This window comes from Lepidothrix coronata, unplaced genomic scaffold (assembly GCF_001604755.1).
Source record: "Lepidothrix coronata isolate B3197 unplaced genomic scaffold, Lepidothrix_coronata-1.0 Scaffold34, whole genome shotgun sequence".
NCBI lineage: Eukaryota > Metazoa > Chordata > Aves > Passeriformes > Pipridae > Lepidothrix > Lepidothrix coronata.
Genome location: NW_016690214.1, coordinates 736,314 through 754,456, shown reverse-complemented (window position 1 = coordinate 754,456; position 18,143 = coordinate 736,314). Strand labels below are relative to the sequence as shown.

General features: G+C 54.3%; 2 protein-coding genes across 4 annotated transcripts; one reads left to right on the top strand and one right to left on the bottom strand.

Annotated features, from left to right (window-relative positions):
• The first annotated feature begins 836 nt into the window (after window positions 1–836).
• COG1 (component of oligomeric golgi complex 1) lies at window positions 837–9,846 on the top strand. Its single transcript, XM_017811994.1, has 14 exons — window positions 837–1,103; window positions 1,596–1,840; window positions 2,595–2,776; window positions 3,140–3,310; window positions 3,389–3,542; window positions 4,006–4,216; window positions 4,359–5,141; window positions 5,391–5,537; window positions 6,403–6,564; window positions 6,852–6,979; window positions 7,498–7,606; window positions 8,047–8,156; window positions 8,248–8,323; window positions 9,680–9,846. The coding sequence occupies exons 1-14, from the start codon at window positions 837–839 to the stop codon at window positions 9,815–9,817; spliced, it is 2,883 nt and encodes a 960-aa protein (XP_017667483.1). The 3' UTR covers window positions 9,818–9,846.
• Window positions 9,847–10,351: 505 nt separating this feature from the next.
• Window positions 10,352–17,262, bottom strand: FAM104A (family with sequence similarity 104 member A). Of its 3 annotated transcripts, XM_017812003.1 has the most exons (4): window positions 17,156–17,238; window positions 16,443–16,539; window positions 12,497–12,559; window positions 10,352–10,999 (listed from the first exon to the last, which is right to left on the bottom strand). In XM_017812003.1, the coding sequence occupies exons 1-4, from the start codon at window positions 17,182–17,184 to the stop codon at window positions 10,763–10,765; spliced, it is 426 nt and encodes a 141-aa protein (XP_017667492.1). In that variant the 5' UTR covers window positions 17,185–17,238; the 3' UTR covers window positions 10,352–10,762. The 3 variants fall into 3 exon arrangements, with proteins under 3 accessions (XP_017667492.1, XP_017667494.1, XP_017667491.1); XM_017812005.1 differs by lacking the exon at window positions 12,497–12,559 and having other exon boundaries at window positions 17,156–17,235; XM_017812002.1 differs by lacking the exon at window positions 10,352–10,999 and having other exon boundaries at window positions 11,016–12,559; window positions 17,156–17,262.
• Window positions 17,263–18,143: the final 881 nt, after the last annotated feature.

The window sequence follows — 18,143 nt, the reverse complement described above, 5'->3', positions numbered from 1 at the left end:
CCCGTGTAAAGAGATTGACTCTGCCATAAACCAGAAGTTTATCAACTCCTATAGACTGAAATTTTATAAACTAAAAGTTTGTCTCTGAACAGCTGCACAGCCCAGCAACATCACCACTTACCGTGCAAATAAAACAAATCACTCCAAAAAAAAAACCTCGATTTTTTTTTTCCTTCCCATTCTAACTTCCAGTACCAAAGGGGTTTTATGGGATTTTGAGCACAACGAGACCACACACCCCGGTTACTCCAGCATCTCTCCTGCCCGGCTGGAAGGAACCTTAAAGCTCATCCAGTCCCAAACCCCTGCCATGGGCAGGGACACCTTCCACCAGACCAGGTTGCTCCAAGCCCCGTCCATCCTGGATGGATTTTGGGGGGATATCCCGGCGCTCAGAGCGGGGCTGTTTGTACCGAGCCCTCCCCAAACCCAAACGGCCCCTCCTGGGGTGTGTGGAGCGAGAGCGGCACCCTCAGGCCGCGGGCCCCGGCCCGTTTACCGGGGAAACGGGCAAGAAAATAATTAAATAAATAAGCAGATAAATAAATAAATAAAATAAACAACGCGATGTTTCCCCCCGCGCGTCGCCTTGGCAACGCGGCTCTGCCCGGCACAAAGATGGCGGCGCCGCCGCCATGGCAATGACATGCGGGTGACGCTCTGCCCGGCTCAAAGATGGCGGGGGGCGCGGCCATGGAAACGGCGCCCGGGTGAGGTTTTGCCCGGCTCAAAGATGGCGGCGCCGCCCCGCCAGCGCGGCCCGGAAGGACCGGCCCCTTCCCGTGACCAAGATGGCGGCGGCGGCGCCCCCGCCGGGCCCGGCCGGGTCCGGGACGATGGCGGCGATGGAGGCGCGGGGCGCCGAGGCCGAGGCGCTGTTCGAGACCCACACGGCGGCCGAGCTGCGGGCGGTGGAGCGGCGGCTGCGCGCCGGCATCGAGCAGAAGCGGGAGGAGCTGCGGCAGATGGTGGGCGAGCGCTACCGGGACCTCATCGAGGCGGCCGACACCATCGCCGAGATGCGGCGCAGCGCCGAGCGCCTGCTGGGCGCCGTGCGGGGGCTGCAGCGGGGCGGCTCGGCCCGGCCCGAGCCCCCAGCCACGGTGAGGGGCGAGGGGGGCGGCCCCAGGGCGGCCATCGCCCCTTCTTGCCCTCCTCCATCACCCCTTGTTCTCCCCCTCCATCAGCCCTTCTTCTCCCCCAGCCCCTCCCTCTTCTCACCCCTTTTTCCTCCCCTACTTCCACCATCATCCCATTTCCTCTCCCTTTTCACCTCTTTATCCCCTTCTCTCCCCCTCCACCTCCTTTTGGGTCCCTTACCTAATTTTGAGGTCCTTGTCCCATTTTTGGGGTCCCTGACCTGTTTGGGGGTCCCTGTCCCATTTTGGGGAGTCCTTGTCCCTACTTTTGGCATCCCTGTCCCATTTCTTGGGTTCTTGACCTGTTTTGGGGTCCCTATCCCATTTCCTGGGTTCTTGACCTGTTTTGGGTCCCTATCCCATTTCTTGGGGTCCCTGACCCATTTCTGGTGTCTGAGTTCCCTCTTCTCCCTTTCTTACCGCCCCCAACCCTTTCTGTCCCCTCTCTCCCCCCAGGTTCGCCCCCCGGCCCAGCGCGGGTTCTATGGGGCGGCGGCTCAGCTGAAGCTGCTGCTGGAGGTGCCGGAGCAGGTCTGGGGGGCGGTGGAGGGGGGTCGGTACCTCCCGGCCGCCCGGCTCCACCTGCTGGGAGCCCACCTGCGCCGGCAGCTCCAGCTGGACGCCCCCCGCGCCCGGAGCAGCCCCGTCCTTGCCCGGTTCCCCATCCTGCTGCGCCAGGTGGCCGCCGCCAGCCACCTCAGGTGGGCTGAGAAGGGACGGGTGGGGAGGGGGAGAGGCCCTGGCACAGGTTGCCCAGAGAAGCTGTGGTTGCCCCATCCCTGGAAGTGTCCAAGGCCGGGTTGGATGGGGCTTGGAGCAACCCTGGGCTAGTGGAAGGTGTCCCTGCCCATGGCAGAGGGTGGAACGAGATGTTTTTAAGGTCCCTTCCAGCCCAAACCATTTGGGTTTCACCTCAGTGTGACTCAGACACAGCCCAGAGAAGGCAGGAGAGAACATGGGCTGCATCAGGGTGGGGGAATTCTTAATCTGTCCTGAGAAATCACCTGTGGGGCTTTAAGTACCTCTGCCCCTTGGCATGGCAGCTGCACCTGAATCCCTCCCCGGGATCCCACAGGAAAGCCACGTTCCCACTGGCAGGATCCCTGGGCTGTGCCAAGTGTCAAATCTGGGAGTACAACACTCCAGGAATGCCCCTGGAAAGCCAGCAGGCAGGGAAGGCAGGGGATTCTGGGGAGTATCCCACGGCCAGCAAGCACAGCATGACAGGCTGCAGCTGACAGGGACCAGGCAACTTTAAGGTCCCTCCCAACCCAAACCACTCCATGAGCCCGAGACCAGCTGTGGGACACAAACACCTCACCCAGCCCCATAACACCCTGAGAGTCCCACTTATATCTGGGAAAATAACACCCTGGCTTGGTGGTTATCACACAACACCTGAATGGCTCGGTCAGACACAGCCCCCAGTGACCCCCCACCCCGTTTCCCGGGCAGATCCACCATCCTGCAGGAGAGCAAGGCCCTGCTGCGGTCACGGGCGGTGTCGGACCAGGCGGTGGCCGAGGCCCTGTGTGCCATCATGCTGCTGGAGGACAGCTCCCCACGCCAGGCCCTGGCTGACTTCCTCCTGGCCAGGAAAATGGCCATCCAGCAGCTACTCAACCAGCCACACCACGGTCAGTGCCACCGGGATGTGTCCTTGGGAGAGTTGGGGTTACCCTTCCCTACGCCCCCAGAACAAGGGGGGTCATTCCCATGTTTTTCCCATAGATCTCACGGTGGCAGGGACACAGCCATGTCCTGTCACTGCTGGCAGCGCTTTGCCCCAGCAGCAAAAGACCTCCACAGTACACAAAAGTTACCAGTTCTCAGGGTCTTAAGCCAAGCCCACCTGTAATGGGGAAGGAGTGGGGCACAAGGCTGAGTCCTTCACCCTCCAGCCCTTCTCTGGAAGGTTTCCCTAACTCAAAAGCCTTGGAACAGGGTGCCACTCACACCTGCTGAAGGGGCTGCCTGGGCTCAGCGTGGTTTCCCTGCAGGGGCAGGTATCAAGGCTCAGGTGTGTTCCCTGATGGAGCTGCTCACCACCACCCTGTACCAGGCTCACGCTCTGTTCTACACCGTGCCTGAGGGGATGTCCCCGGACCCAGCCCTGCCCTGTGGGTTGCTCTTCTCCACCCTGGAGAGCACCACAGGCCAGCACCCTGCAGGTGAGCACTGCCCCCACCCCGGTGTGCAGGCAGGAGGGTGCCCCTGTGCTGGGCTCATCCCTGACCCTGTGCTTCCAGGGAGAGGGGGGGTCCTGGAGGAGGACTTGAAGCTGAGCAGCTGGTTCAAGTACCTGCCGGAGTCCGTGGTGGAATTCCAGCCGGCCCTGCGGACCCTGGCACACCCCATCAGCCAGGAGCACCTCAGGGAGACCCTGCAGCAGTGGATCAGCATGTGAGTGGCACAGGGGCCCCCTCTGCAGGGCTCTCCTGGGCTCTGTGTGACCCCTGGGCAGCACAGAGCAACCCCAGATTCCCTGACCACCTCATCCCTCATCCTCAGTTAGACAGGCTGGAATACTGGGACACAACAGCCTAGCTGGGCTGTACAGAGACTTCTCTGTACACACTCCCACAACCACCAGCAAACAAGCACAGAGTAAATGGCAAGAAGATGCCTTACCTGGCTCATTTGGCCCTTGACCCAACACCTTCTTTCTCCTCCTTCCTGGGACTGTGTGTGGGAAGCCAGACCCCCTTTATGTAGTTGCCAGCTCCGCCCTATCCCAGCAGGCCGTTTCCTGCCTCCCCTCCACAGCCTTGTCCCATTATTTGATGGAGCCACCTGGTCTCTGTGAGCTGCCTCCCCGTTCCTGGAGCACTGTGCTCCCAGCCCAGCGGTGAAATGTTGCCTTCAGGTGCAGTGATGACATCAGGGCCGGGGTCAGCAGCCTGCTGGTGTACGTGAGGAGCATGAAGGGGCTGGCAGGGATCCGAGATGCCGTGTGGGAGCTGCTCTCCAGCGAGTCGGGCAGCCACAGCTGGGAGGCCGTGTGCCGGCGGCTCCTGGACAGGCCCGTGTCCCTCTGGGAGGACCTGCTGCAGCAGCTCTTCCTGGACAGGCTGCAGGTGGGTGCTGAGCTGTGGGGAGCCTTGACCTGTGCCCCCCCCCTTGTCCCAGCCAGCCCACACTGGCGCCTGTTAGCAGTGCTCAGGGCGTGTTTAAGTGGCACATTTAAAGGTGCTTTTCCCCCTCCTGGTTCTGTTCCAGACTCTGACCAAAGAAGGGTTCGACTCCATCTCCAGCAGCTCCAAGCAGCTGCTCACTTTAGCCTTGCAGGAACTGGAAGTCAAACCGGGCAGCTCTGCCCTGAGCAAGCAGATCCAGCTGGAGCACAACGTGGCGCTGTTCCTGTGGTCGGAGGGCCCCGGGGACCTGCCGGCGGACGCGGCGTGGGTGAGCGTGGGGCAGCGCGGGCCCTTCGCCCGCAGCGGGCTGGCCATGAAGGCGCAGGCGCTCACGCCGTGCGTGCAGAGCTTCTGCTCGGCCCTGGACTCCAAGCTGAAGGCCAGGCTGGATGACCTCCTGTCCTACCTCCCCGCGGAGCCCTCGGTGCCCAAGGAGCCGGCGGTGCAGCCGCGCTCCGCCTTCGACCGCTTCGCCGACGCCGGCACCGTGCGGGGGCTGCTGCGCGACCAGTGCGTCGCCTGCGTCCAGCACGTGCTGGGATGCATCAGGGAGGAGCTCCAGAGTGCCCAGGGCCTGCTGGGGGGGCAGCTGGGCCCCCCCGGCGATGCCCGGCTCAACGCCGTCCTGTTCATGGCCAGGCTGTGCCAGTCCCTGCCCGAGCTGTGCCCTCACCTGCAGCGCTGTGTGCTGGGCCAGGCGGGCGGCGCGGACACGGCGCTCAAGGAAACGCGCTCCAACAAGAAGCTGGGGAAGGGGAAGGCCCAGGAAGTGACCCCCGAGCAGGCCAAGTGGCAGGGCCTGAAGGCAGAGCTCCTGCAGCAGAGCCTGTTGGCTTATCAGATCTGGAGCTCGGCTGTCACCAAAGTAAGGAGCTGTGTCCCTCCTCAGAGCTGATTCTGGTGTGGGGTTCCCTCCCTGGGGTTGGCCCTGGCTGCCAAGAGCTCGCCAGGCTGCTGGGAGAGGAGGGGGTGGCAGCTCGGAGGGGACTCCAGTGGGATGGTCTCCATGGGTTGCTTTGGGAGGTGTGGGGGTCGCAGGCAGGGCAGGCTGTCTGTCCTTGGTCCTGTTAGAGCTGTCTGTCCTCTCACTGGGGCTTTTGGGTTTGTGCTCCAGAGTCTGGTTCAGTGCTTCACCCACACGCTGCTGCTGGACACGGCTGGTTCTGTCCTGGCCACAGCCACCAACTGGGACGAAATTGAAATCCAGGAGGAAACGGAGTCTGGGAGCAGCGTAACGTCAAAGATCCGGCTGCCCGTGCAGGTACGAGGAACAGGCTGGGGGGGAGGAGAGCACTGGGTTCCACCCCACGTGCTGCCCTGCTGGGGAGCTGTTTGGTGTCATGAGCAGAGGACAAACACTCTCTGGTGCTCTTTGAGATACTCACTTTGTAAGGACAGAGGTCACAGGAAGGAAATAGATCCTTGCTGCTGTTTATTCCAAGAAGACTGGCCCAGATCCTGTAAAACTGAGCCAGAGAAGGACTTAGGTCTGGTTTAAATACAGAGGTCCCAGGAGAGAAATTTCACGGAAATTGCATGCCCTGAAGGACAGGGCTGCAGCAGTGGGATGGTGAAGTCCTAAGGGAACCAAGTGTGTGGTTTTCCTTGGGTGTGGAGGTGGTGCAGGAAGGACCTGGTACAAAACAGGTGGCAGTTGGGAGGGGGAAGAGGGCCAGGCTAGGAGTGAGTTCTGTGTTTGCACAGCACAGGAGGGGCTGGGCAGAGCAATAGTCTTCTGTAGTGAACCTTATCCAGTGAATTTTATTGATTCTGAGGGAAAAAGCAGCAGGATGAGAGCTTGGGATAGAAAAGAGCGAGGGAGAAACAACCCCGAGGAGCAGGTGTTCAGAGCAGGGTCAGTGGTGACAGGACAGGCACAACAAGCAATTCTGTTCTCACCACACCCAAGTCCCACTTCTGGTGGGACTCTGAGGGCTGCTGGAATCCAAAATAAAGGGTGTCAGTAAATCAAACCCCAGGAGATGCCTGAGCCAAGCTGTGAGGACAAAGCTTCATGGCTGCTGAGGAAGCAGGAAGCTCCCACCACCCAACTGAAGGGATGTGGTGCTGCTAAAGCAAACAGAGCTCCCAGACCACGTGGAAGTAAACATTGTTCTCTTCCACAGCCCTCCTGGCATGTCCAGTGCCTCCTGTTCAGCCTGTGCCAGGAGGTGAACCGGGTGGGTGGCCACACTCTTCCCAAGGTGACCCTGCAGGAGCTGCTGAGGACCTGCCTGGCAGAGGTGCTCGCTGCCTACCAAAAGCTCATGGAACAGAAGCAGGAGAAGGTTCGTGGGTGGGATCTGCAGGGGGTGTGGGATGGCAGGGTGGCTGGGAATGCAGGGATGCACATGCTCCTGTCCCTTGGAACAGAAAGTGTCTGTCCATGAGAGCTGGAAAGGAGACACTCTTAAACACTCACCCGAAGCTGAGGCAGCAGGGGATCAGACACATTTCATGCTCACAACGGCTCGGTTCAGTTGGTTGTGTCTTGGGGCTGGTGTTTTCAAATGTTCCCCTTGGAGAGCCCTCTCTGTGCCAGGGAAGAGCCCCATTGCTGCCTGTCCTGTTTCAGAAGGTGGACACCTTCCCCCTGACCCAGACCAGAGCTCTGCAGTTGCTCTACGACCTGCGGTACCTCAGCATCATCCTGACGGCCAAGGGTGAGGAGGGGAAACCCAGCAGGATCAAGCAGGACTCTGGGTGAGGTGCAGTTCTGGGGTTCAGATCCTTCAGCAGAAGGTTGTGGGGCCCTACAACAGTCACAGGAGTCGGGCAGTGCAGGCTCCAAGCTCTGACACTGCACCCTGCTCTGACACTAAGCTCACCCTTAAAATAGGGGAGGGGTGGGACTCTGTGGCCAGGAGCTCAGGCAGCAAGTTGGTCCCCTCTCCTTGTGTACCCACTGTGTCCATGGGACACCAGGGATACCCTCAGAGGATACCCTGCAGAGAACCCTTAAGCTTCCACCCGGGAGTTAAAGCCTTGGGTGCGCTCCAGTCTGAGGCATCTTTCAGAGGAACAGGGAGAAGGTTCCTCTGCCACAGCAGCTGCTGTGGGTTGTGTAAGAGCTGCAAACCCTTCAGGCAGCTGCTGTTCCGCTGAGCAATTCCTGTTCTGCTCAGTCACCTCAGAGAGGAAATCCTGGCTGCTTCAGAGGTGGCAGCAGCAGCTGTCAGCAGGATGTCACCCCTGACAGGACCCCTCTGCTCTGCTTGCAGGATCGAGAAGGTGATCGACTTCCTGGAGGGACACATCGATCCCTTCGACTTGGACGTTTTCACTCCACACCTGAACAGCAACTTGAACCGCCTGGTCCAGAGAACCTCCGTAAGGAAAAGGGCTGCAAAATGCCTTTAGAAGGGCAGCTGGGGTGGCTTTAAACTGCTTAATGCCTAAAGATAACCACTGGCACTTCCTTGGAAATGGGAAGAGTATTTAATGCCAGCTGAAGATAAGAGGAGCTGGCTGAGCCGGCTGTGCCGCGTCACCGTGCGTGGAGTTGGCTCAACTTTATCTAACAGGATTCACTGGAGCCTGTGCAACACTAAGTGGCTTAAGTAGTGCTGAAACAGGCCTGGAACTCAACTCTGGGAATAATTAAAAGCAAGAGTTAGAGGGGGAAGGGAGACACTTCACGTTCAAACTTAATGCCAGTGGACTCACCGTGTTCTGTGTGATCAGCTCTGCAGGGCCCCCAAATTCAGACAGCTCCTCGTGCCTTTCAGGTTCTCTTCCCCAAATACAAACAGCTCCTTCCTGCCTTCCAGGTTCTCTTTGGCTTGCTGACGGGGACAGAGAACCAGTACACGAGCCGGAGCGGGGCACTGAGCTCCCAGGAGCTGCACAACATCCTGCCCTTGGCATCCAGCCAGATCAGGTGAGGCACTCGGCTCTCCCGGGCATTCCCCTGTCTCTGGGGAAGCAGGTCTGGAATCGCTGCTTCCCGTATCTCTTCCTTCCATCTCAAGGTTTGGACTCCTGCCGCTGAGTATGTCGAGCTCACGGAAGAGCAAGTCCACTGCCAGGAGCACAGAGCGAGTCCAGGTTGGTACAACTGGGCCCTACAAATAGGAATATTTTGCCAACATGACACTGGAGCTTGTGGGGAAAGAAGAAAGTAGCCAAACAGTTAATATTTCACCTGATTTTTATTTTCGGTAAAATGAGAGTCATTATGGCAACACAGCAGGAGATGGGTTGGATTTTCCCACGACCCTCAAAAAAAACCCCCCCTTTGCCCCTGTATTTTTGGGCCACTGCTCTGTGGCAAAACAGGCAATAAGCACCCTGAAACACAGTGAGGATTTACACAGCCCGGGCATCTCGAGGGCAATGCATCCAAGACAGTTCACTGAGGAGGGGCTGCAAGAAAGGCTGAAGGACAGTGGCTAATGACTGAACTCCTTTGCAGTGGGACGCTGCCCTCTAACCCCGAGGAGCCTGGCCTGGTACCTCAGCCTGTGTGAGGAGTGTGTGCTGCTCTCGCAGAGGCTCTGCCCTGTCCTGTGGCTGAGCTGTAGCAGACAAGCCTTGTGTTGCTACATTTCCCCCAGTTTAAAACATCTGCTTAGATGGAGCTCTGTGTGCTGAGTGAGAGCCAAGGAATACTCACTGCAGTGGGAAGCAGGAATTTCCTTAAGTTATTACCAACCCAGTAATCCATCTGTGGTGACGTCTTGGCAAGTGGGCCAAGTTGGTGAGCCTTGACAAGAGTCAGGACAAGAGTTAAAGGTCTGGTTTTATCACATGAGATGATGTTCAATTCACTCTGCAACTCTCCTTTCTCCCTTACTCAGAACCATTCAGGACCAGACACGACATAAGGGTTGTTTAAAAGCCCAAAGCTCCCCAATAAAGGTATTCCTTACCTCTCATACCTCAGCTGGAGTGGACCATAGAAGTGTGCAGTGATGTGTGGCTCGCTCCTGTCACTGCCCTCACCTGTATCCTGTGCCAGCCACCCTTCCCAGAATCCCTGACAGCTGCCTGCTCCTTCTTCAATGCTAAATCACTCCTGGAGAGGTTAAAATCCGTAGTTCTCCACGACGAGCTCTCTGCAAGGGCAACAGCCGTGCTGCTACCACGCTGTTATCCTTTGCTCTGAGGGCAACAGCCTCTTCCCTGCAGCTCAGAGTGTTGATGTGGGGTTTGTCGAGCACTGAGTGCCATCTGCCAAGTTTCCTGGCTGCTAAAAACAGCCAGGTGCTGCTGTGCTGCTGTCCCTGTGTCTGTCTGTCACTAACCCCCAGCAGCAACACCGCGCTGGTCGTGGGTCAGGTTGCCTGGGAAGAGCTGTTCCTGCTGTGGGCTACACCTTGCAGCTCCTGTGGCTGAGGGTATGGAGCAAGTCACAGGTTTGCTGTAACAGTTATAGTGACTTCTGTGTTTAAAAACTGCCAGGTTGCAGCTCCTGTGCTCCCCAGAGAAGACGAGGCCTCCCGCCCGGGCTCCCTGTTCAGGCAGCTCGTCACCGAGGACGAGGACACGGCGGCGCCTTCGCTCTTCAAGCTGGGCTGGCTCTCGGGCATGACCAAGTGAGGCAGCAGCAAATAAAACGTTGGGCTGTGTGTCTGTCTCCTCTGAGATCCGTCTGTCCCCTGGGCAGGACCGGTGACACCTCCGGGATTGTCAGTGCTTCCCATTCTCAGCCGGATCAGGGTGTGTCACTCGAACCGGGCTCAGCTCGGGATTGTCCTTGTCCCCTGGCTGCTGGAGCAGAGGGGGAGCTGCTCTTTCACCTCCTGTTCCTTACATTGTTAACCTTGAAGTCAAATTAAAGAAAAAAAAAATCCCCAAACAACCTACACACTAACAGAAAACAAAACATTTCACAGCTAGAAACGGGTGCTGGAGCAGGGCAAGACTCCTCTGTCCTGCTCTGAGTGGCCCCAGGACCTGCACAAGCTCTCCTGGGTCTAATTTCACATTTTCTTGTGAGGCTCATGTGAGATAAGACTCCTCACACTGAGCTGGGTGGGAGCTCACAGCTTCCCGGGCCTAAGGACCTGCAGTCACTGCTCCTATTCTTAACTGTTCTTACTAACTAAATGCTCAAAAAATTATGTTGCCAAATCATTTTTTAACTAGTTTATTGAAATTAAAAAAAGACTTATAAAACTGAAGAGGAACGCTTAAGAGAACTTTACAGAAAGCAACAACTTGCTAACAAACAGATTAGGCAGTCGATTGGAATTGGACAGTTTGCAATCCTATAACACACATGTGGACTCCTCAGTCTCCTCTTGCCACGCACTTTAGAACCACCCCAAAAAGAATCCTATAAAAATTGCTTCAAAGCCCCTTTTGCATTGCAATAGTGCAGCAAACCACAAGTAAACAATCTCCTGTTAACCTGTTATTTCAAATATAGACTGAAAAGGCAACAGGCAGTTTTGTGCAATTCCATGTTAACAAACTTTGAAGTTGAAATATCAAATCTACACAGTGCTGTCCCTTCACAGAAGGCAGGGAGCTGCTGGGTCATCATGTAGGGAGGCGTCCCCGGCTCTGTAGGCTGTGGAAGTGGGCTTCCTTCAGGATCTGGTTGATGTGGAAGTAAGGGCCTTGGCTTAGTGCAGACTGCTCGTGGAAGGGCTGGGAGGAGACGGGGCTGGATCCCGCAATGCTGGGGTTGAGGCTGGACTCTGCACCACACGCTCTGTCGGGGCTGTTGATGCTGCTGCTGCAGCTGCTGCTGCTGCCGCTGTCGCTGCTGGAGGACTGGGACACACAGAGGGTGAACAGCAACATCAGACACTCCTCTCCTGCCCTCGCCCCTTTATGCCAACCCCCTCCCCTCCGGCTTGTCAGCCCGATGGACTGAAGTAAATCCCCCTGGCATTACCAGGTTGTTGTTGCCAGCACAAGCGTCCCAGAGCTGAGGGGACAATCCTTCACCCGGGGTTCGCTGACCTCCAGGATGTTGGATTTCAGTCTTTCTGGTTTAAACCCATCAGCTCTGCCCCCGAACCCACATTAGCACTAGTGAAGTTTGCTGGATTAATCCGAGAATTGGAAAATAAAGAACAGTCCTAGGGAGCTGCACGTGTCAGTACAGGCAGGCAGGGCAGGGGGGAGCTGGAGTTTGGCACTGCTGTTGTAGCAGAGGCTTTACGGGAGCATCATGCAAAGCCTTTTCCTACAAGACAACCCTTCTAAAGTGAGATCTGGAGCATCCAAAGCAAGAAGCTGTTAAAAACAAATGCACCATGACACCCATTTTAAGTCTTTGAACACCTTGACAGAGATACAACTGCTCTTCTCCCAGCGGAGTACTGGGATGGCAGTGTGAACTGGTAGTGTCCCATAACAATTCCATGACAATTCACATGACAGTAAAAGAGCAAAAGCCACTGAAAAATTCCACATGCAGCAGAGAGAACTCAGGATATGGCTCCCAGAGAGGCCAAGGCTCATTTGCCAGCATTCAGGATAACCACGTTTCATGGGAATGGCTGGAAGAGCATCAGCCATCATTCTCAGGCGTTCAAAGACATCAAACTGTTCAGCTCACAGCATTTTAAGGGCTGCTAAGGAAAGGTTCCAGCAGCTGAAATATTTTATTACTGTGTGATGTGCTGGTCAGGACCTGCAAATATTTGGGTGAGTCAATTAGTGAGTGGCTACTCTGCCATCCCATAAGTAAATTCACACAAGCATCCAGAGCAAGTGAGAGCAGCAAAAAACTCCACGTTTTTGTAAGTATTGAGCCACAGAAGTCAAAGCTTTGTGCCACAGCAGAGGAGGACGAATTTCAAGAAGTCCCCAGTGATTTTGCAGTCAGCACCACATCCAGAAGGAGGCAATCTGAGGAATGGTGCAAACTGCACCTGACGTGTGTCCAAGGCCCAGGAAGGCACTGTGGATGTTTGGGGTGGACCACAACCCCTGGCACTGACCCACCACGACCATCCAGCCCTACCAGAGCCCCCTGTTTTGCTAAGCACCAAAAACGCTTCAGCTCTGATGGAGCACAGCAAGCCAAGCCAGGGGCCCTGAGGAGAAACACCCAGGGGGAGTCATTCCCGAGGAAGCACAGATGGAACTACAGGAGCAACCAGCTCCTCCTCCTAAAGCTGCTAAGTCTAGAGAGGGAGAGAGCCCTGGCAGGACAGCAGGAGCCAGGAAAGGCACTGGCCACCCTCTTGCCCAGCAGCACAGAGGGACACGCGAGCTGTTACGCCGAGTGAGCCACAGCAGCCTTGGAGAGAAACCCACCGCACAGGACACTTTGTTTCCTTTTAGTCTGCGCTCCTTACTGAGTTTCGTTACAGCCACCTTCTGCAAATCAAGGTAAAAAGCCAAATGAGAACCTGGCGTCACCCACTGCTCCCGTTTCACACCCCAACAAACGATTTCCAGCGGTTACTTTGTGCATATCCGGGTTTTTCAAAGCTGGCACAGTGTCCTGGGACGTGCTTCTTGCACCTAAGGCTGTTGACAGATGTCAGGGCTTGTCAGACCCTCTTTATTTCCAGTTCTCTAATGCAAAAATTCACTAGCACCAGCACCCCTTCATCACTGCCCCAATCCCATCGAAGACCTACCATTTCCCCAGGCTGTGGTGCACTTTCTGTTACGCATTTGGACTACAATTAGACAAGAAAAGAATCCTTGAAGTCATCATGTCAGCAACGACAGGCATCTACACAGTGCAACAAAGCTTTAAAAGGGCAGAGGGGAGCAGCCCAGTGAAATTTGGGACTACTTTAACTACCAAAAGGGCATCTTCAAGGTTTACTGGACTCATTAACCCTTAACATCGCTCAGAGCAGCTACACAAGCTTCATTTCCCAACAGATGTGCTGTTAAATGTATCAATGTGCAGATCTGTGTCGCAGCATCTCGGTCCCGCCTGACAGGAACTGCAGGAACAGCCACTCAGCCCCTGCTGCCCTCAGACTCCCCCAAGATGAGTTTAACAGAGACATGGTCTGGTTTTCACTTAGGATTTTAGACCAGCCCTTCCCTCAACAGAGGGGACATGATTTGATTTGAGCAGGAACTGCTGCCATGGGCTGATAACCCAGCCGTGTTTCCAAGAGCTGGGGAATCCTCACATCGGCCAGGACAAAGAGGAACCACGAGAAATTCAGGTTTACAGAAGTTATTCAGGAAGGAAGGAGTTAGCCAGAACACCCTGACCCGCTTCCTTCCCAGGGAAAATCAGGGCAAAGGGTTTTTCACTGGTGATTCCTCAGGTTCTTCAACTCCTCCTGACTCCGCTGTAGGGGCCAGCAATGAATTTCTAACCAGAGAGAGGGAAAACAGCCCAGCTGATCTCCTGGACAAGGGAGGACAGGCTGAACAGGAACGGAGATTGTGTGGCAAAGGCTCTGCCTCGCTAATGTTTAACATTGGCCGTGGTTCCAGTGCGGTGTTTGCCCTGTGCCAGTGCCTGCACTGAACTCCAGAGGCTTCCTGTCCCCCCAGGGAGCCTGTCACCTGGGAGTGGCTTCTTCAGGAGAGGCAGGAATGGCACATCCTTACACAGCAATTTGCCAAGAAGCAGCACTGATAGAGATTGAAGAGAATCCCAGTTTCCCTCTTGTAAAGGTCAGTCAGGGGTGCTGCCTGTCCTGGGTGAAAGGACAATCCAGTGGGAGAAAACAGCAAATCCTCTGGAATCAGCTCTAGCTCAGGTGAGCAGTGGGATTCAAAGTGAGGGGCTGAGGGATAACATCACAATCAGCCCATGCTGGAACTGCCACTAAAGAAAAAAACCTCCCTTCATCTCACTCTTCAGACCAACATGTGTAAGATAAAAAAAATGGGAAGACATCCTGCCAAAAGCCAAGTCCTGTTTAAAAACACAGCTGCCTGATTGTCACACTGGGGTGATGTTCCCAACTAACCTCACTCTGCAAGAGGAAACATTCCCTTAAGAGTTGGACTCAATCATCCTTGTGGGTCCCTTCCAACTCAGAATATCCTGTGATTCTGTAACTTCCAAATAAAAAAGGCCACAGGAATCAGGACTTGAGGTGATGTTTCACAAAAAGCAGGTGTGTGACGCCCTGCGATGGAAAACGACTCTCAATGTGCTCTTAGAAGTCACACATTTCTCCCCCACACACTTTCCAGTTCAATATCCTAGAGCCAGAGAGAATTTTTAATCATCAAGAGGTGTCTTTGCAAACAGCAAAGTACCAGGAAACTAAATAAGAGTGCTACAACTGGCTGAGACTTTCCAAGCGACACCAATCGGAAGCACTTGTGCACAATGAGCACAAGGATTTCTCCCTTTGGCACAGGAAGTCCTTCACAAACATTCAAATAATACTGATTTAATCTCGTGGCTTGAATTTCTGGGCATGCTCAGTTCTGTGATCCAGCAAGAAAACAAGGGGGGGGGAAAGAGAAAAAGCTCTATTCATCAGGAGACAACATTGTGAGTTCTGTCCCCTGGGGAGAGGGGCCGGTGCTGTTTGGAAAGCTGTGTGTGTCCAGTGGGCACATTCCTCAGCAGTGAGAGCTTCCCCTGCCTCACACCAGGCTTTAATGTGTTAAACCCAGGCTTTTTCAAGGCAAGAGCATGCAAGAAGCACAGCCTCTGTTAGCCTGAGCAGTGACCTTGCCCAGGGTCAGCCATGCCCGTGCTGTTCCCTTCCAGCACCCAAACACCCAGCACAGGGTTAAGGTCACCCCTCCCATGTGGCCACAAAACCACTGCCAGTCCTGCTTTCCGTGGCTCTGCCCAAACACCAGGTGTTTACACGACAAGCAAAGGTGCTTCTGCCACTCACCATCCAGGTTTTTCCTGATATCCTTAATTTCATTACTCCCACTTCAATCCCTCGTTCCACACTAAATTCTTCCTCCTCCCGCCACAAAGCTGCTTTAGCCTTTAACTACTCTACACACACGGAGGGGTTTGACCTGTTGGACAAGTGATTCGGTGTCAGATGGCAACAAACTAGCCATGGTTCTCCCCTCACACCCAAAAATGCAAAGTCTCACTCCTGGAAAAACAGCAACACACGAACCAGGACAGTTTCAACCCCAGAAACCACCTCTTAAACCACTTCCCAGCAGTGTCACTATCACACCAGTTACTTGTACAGGTGACCAGGTTAAAAGAGCCTCCCTCACAACAGGAATGTATAAATATACATTTGAAACCATTTCCACATTATAAAAGAGCTCAAAGTTACACAGCACTAAATATTTTCTGCAAAGAACAGTTAATAGTTCAACAGAACTGCAATAATTCAGTTAATTCAGTAATAATTCAGTAATAATTACTCATCACAGTCCCCCTTCAAAGTGGGAAGGCTTTACAAAAACAAGGGTATTTCAAAAACCTTACAAGAAATTAATTTCATTAACTTCCAGGGGCACAGACCAGGAGGGAGCCTCTGCTCTGCACCCTCTTTTCCATGAGTGTTTTGCAACAGAAGGACATTGCTTAGCAGAAATGCTCACAGTGAATTTTCAGGTGATTCATACGGGCAACAACTCAGAAAACCTGGCAGCAGTTGGGAAATCAGCATATTTTTTAAAGCAAATAAACCTCACAGCTCACAACTTGCACCAAGAGAACACCTGTCTGGTGAGGGGTAAGAAAACATGAGACAGTTTATCCCATGTCCACCAAAAAAAACCCCGTGGAAAATATGAGTAAAAATCAAATTGTTTGAGTCCAAACATCTTGGCTGTGAACAAGCAAGTTTTGCTTAAACTGACCAGTTCTAGAAGAATGTTTTTTAAACACCAGATAAGCACTGGTTGGATTTATTTTTTTATACTTGCTACCAAAAATAATCACCTAAATATAAGTAAATGCAAAGTTGGAGAGTAGGTTGGGCCAAGTGACCACACACACACTTGTGATCCACCCTCATCATCAGCTCAGCTCTGGACACAACCCATCTCACACAGCAAAACTGGACGTGGCAGCAAATTATTTCCTCGTGTCTTCACTTGCATTTGAATATTTGAATATTTGAAATATTCAGGCCAGGGATAACCAGGTTCACTGGAAACATGCTGATTTCCCAACCACCTTTTACAGATTCCAATCCCCGATGTCACAAAGTCAAACCTCCCGACCTCACACACAAAGCTGAGGAAAAAAAAAGTGTTTTCATAACTGCTCTCCATGAAAATATCCACAGGATATTCAGCAAGAAAGGAAACTGCATTTGCCTGGGAAGGCTCTCACCTCAGTGTCCCACGAGTCCTGCAGGACAGAATTCCTGGTGCTACGTTTTGTCTGGGGAACGTGACCATCCTCTTCATTGCCATTCCTTCTCCTCTTCCTGAAGGAAAATTCAGGGAGAATGGGAGAAAACAAATTATCAGCCTACTGATATACCTTCTGGTTTGTTCTCTGAAGGCACTTCTACCAAAAAAAAGGAAGGTCTGGTAAATTCCTGGAGGATGTATCCAAGCCCTTGAGGTGCTGTGGACTCCCACATTCTCCTTTTAGCTGCTGTTGGAGGGGAGAGACAAAAGGATCCTGTTTCTCACACGAAATCAGTTTAAGGGACATGGACTCACATTAAAACCATCTTTCTAAATAAACTCATTGAACAATTCTCAGCCTTGCACATCTAAAAATAATCCTGGGCCCTGGAGTGACACCCGGGAACAGGATGAGTGGCAGTGACCACACTTCAATAAACACCCAATTAATTCACCCTGCTCACATGAGCCTGCACTCAGTACCCACGATTTCTTGAGTCTCTCCACCCTGGCAGCTTTTGAAGCCAAGTCATGTTCCTGAGTAACATTATTTTCCATGCAAAAATTAAGTTTTGTCAGGAAACACCCCGCAGAAAACAACCCCTTCCCTGTTTCTGGTCTATCTGCCACCCTCCCATGGCAGCCTGTACTGTCTGGCCTGATAAGTAAGAGTTTTAACACACCAACAACCTAATTTTTATCCAGATCTCTGCAGGCATCAATGCAAAGGGGGGTTTGAAGGAGGGTAATGGGATAGGGGTGGTGCTGATATTCCCATATTAGAGACAACACAGGGAAGACCTCAAAGGCCAGGTTGGATCGGGCTTGGAGCAACCTGGGCTAGTGGAAGGTGTCCCTGCCCATGGCAGGGGGTGGGACTGGATGGGCTTCAAGGTCCCTCCCAACCCAGACCATTCCATGGTTCTGTGACATCAACCCAGCAGCTGATCCACAGCATCATCCCAGAATTCCCGTCCCCTGAGCCCACAGAATTTCAATGCTGACATCAAAGGCTTCTTCCCACTGTACAAACATGACAAGTCACCCAGGATCTCAGCACCATCCAAAGCACAGGATGGAGCTCTGCTGGTGCCTAAAATTAATCCGTGCTCGAATGAGTCAAAACAGGCTCGGGGGAGGTATTTTTAGCCGGATCTTTTCTCACAGACAGCACACTCAGCTGCGGGATCTGGCCCACGCCCACAGCCCAGAGCTCCCCACCCCCGGGGCCACAGACACCAAACCCTGTCCAGCGGCTCCCCCCTCTCCCGGCACCACTTTCCGTGGAAGGGACACGTCTGTGTTGCCTCTGGATCCCTCCTTCCCTCAACCCCTCCAGGCCAGGTTGGACGGGGCTTGGAGCAACCTGGTCCATGGAAGGTGTCCCTGCCCATGGCAGGGGGTGGCACTGGATGGGCTTCAAGGTCCTTTCAACCCAAACCATTCCATGACCCCACGGCCCCACAACCCTGGGCACAGCCCAGCTCCCACAGGCCCCGTGGTCCCTCTGCTTTCTCCCTCACCATCTCCCCTTCCCCACCGATCCCATAAACACCGATCCCATAAAGCCCCCCGCACCCTCTGCATCCCCTACGCCCCTTCGACCTCCCGACCTCACCCAACACCCCCCACCCAAACCCCCCCCCCCCCAGCCCTCAGAGACCCCTCAGAGACCCCT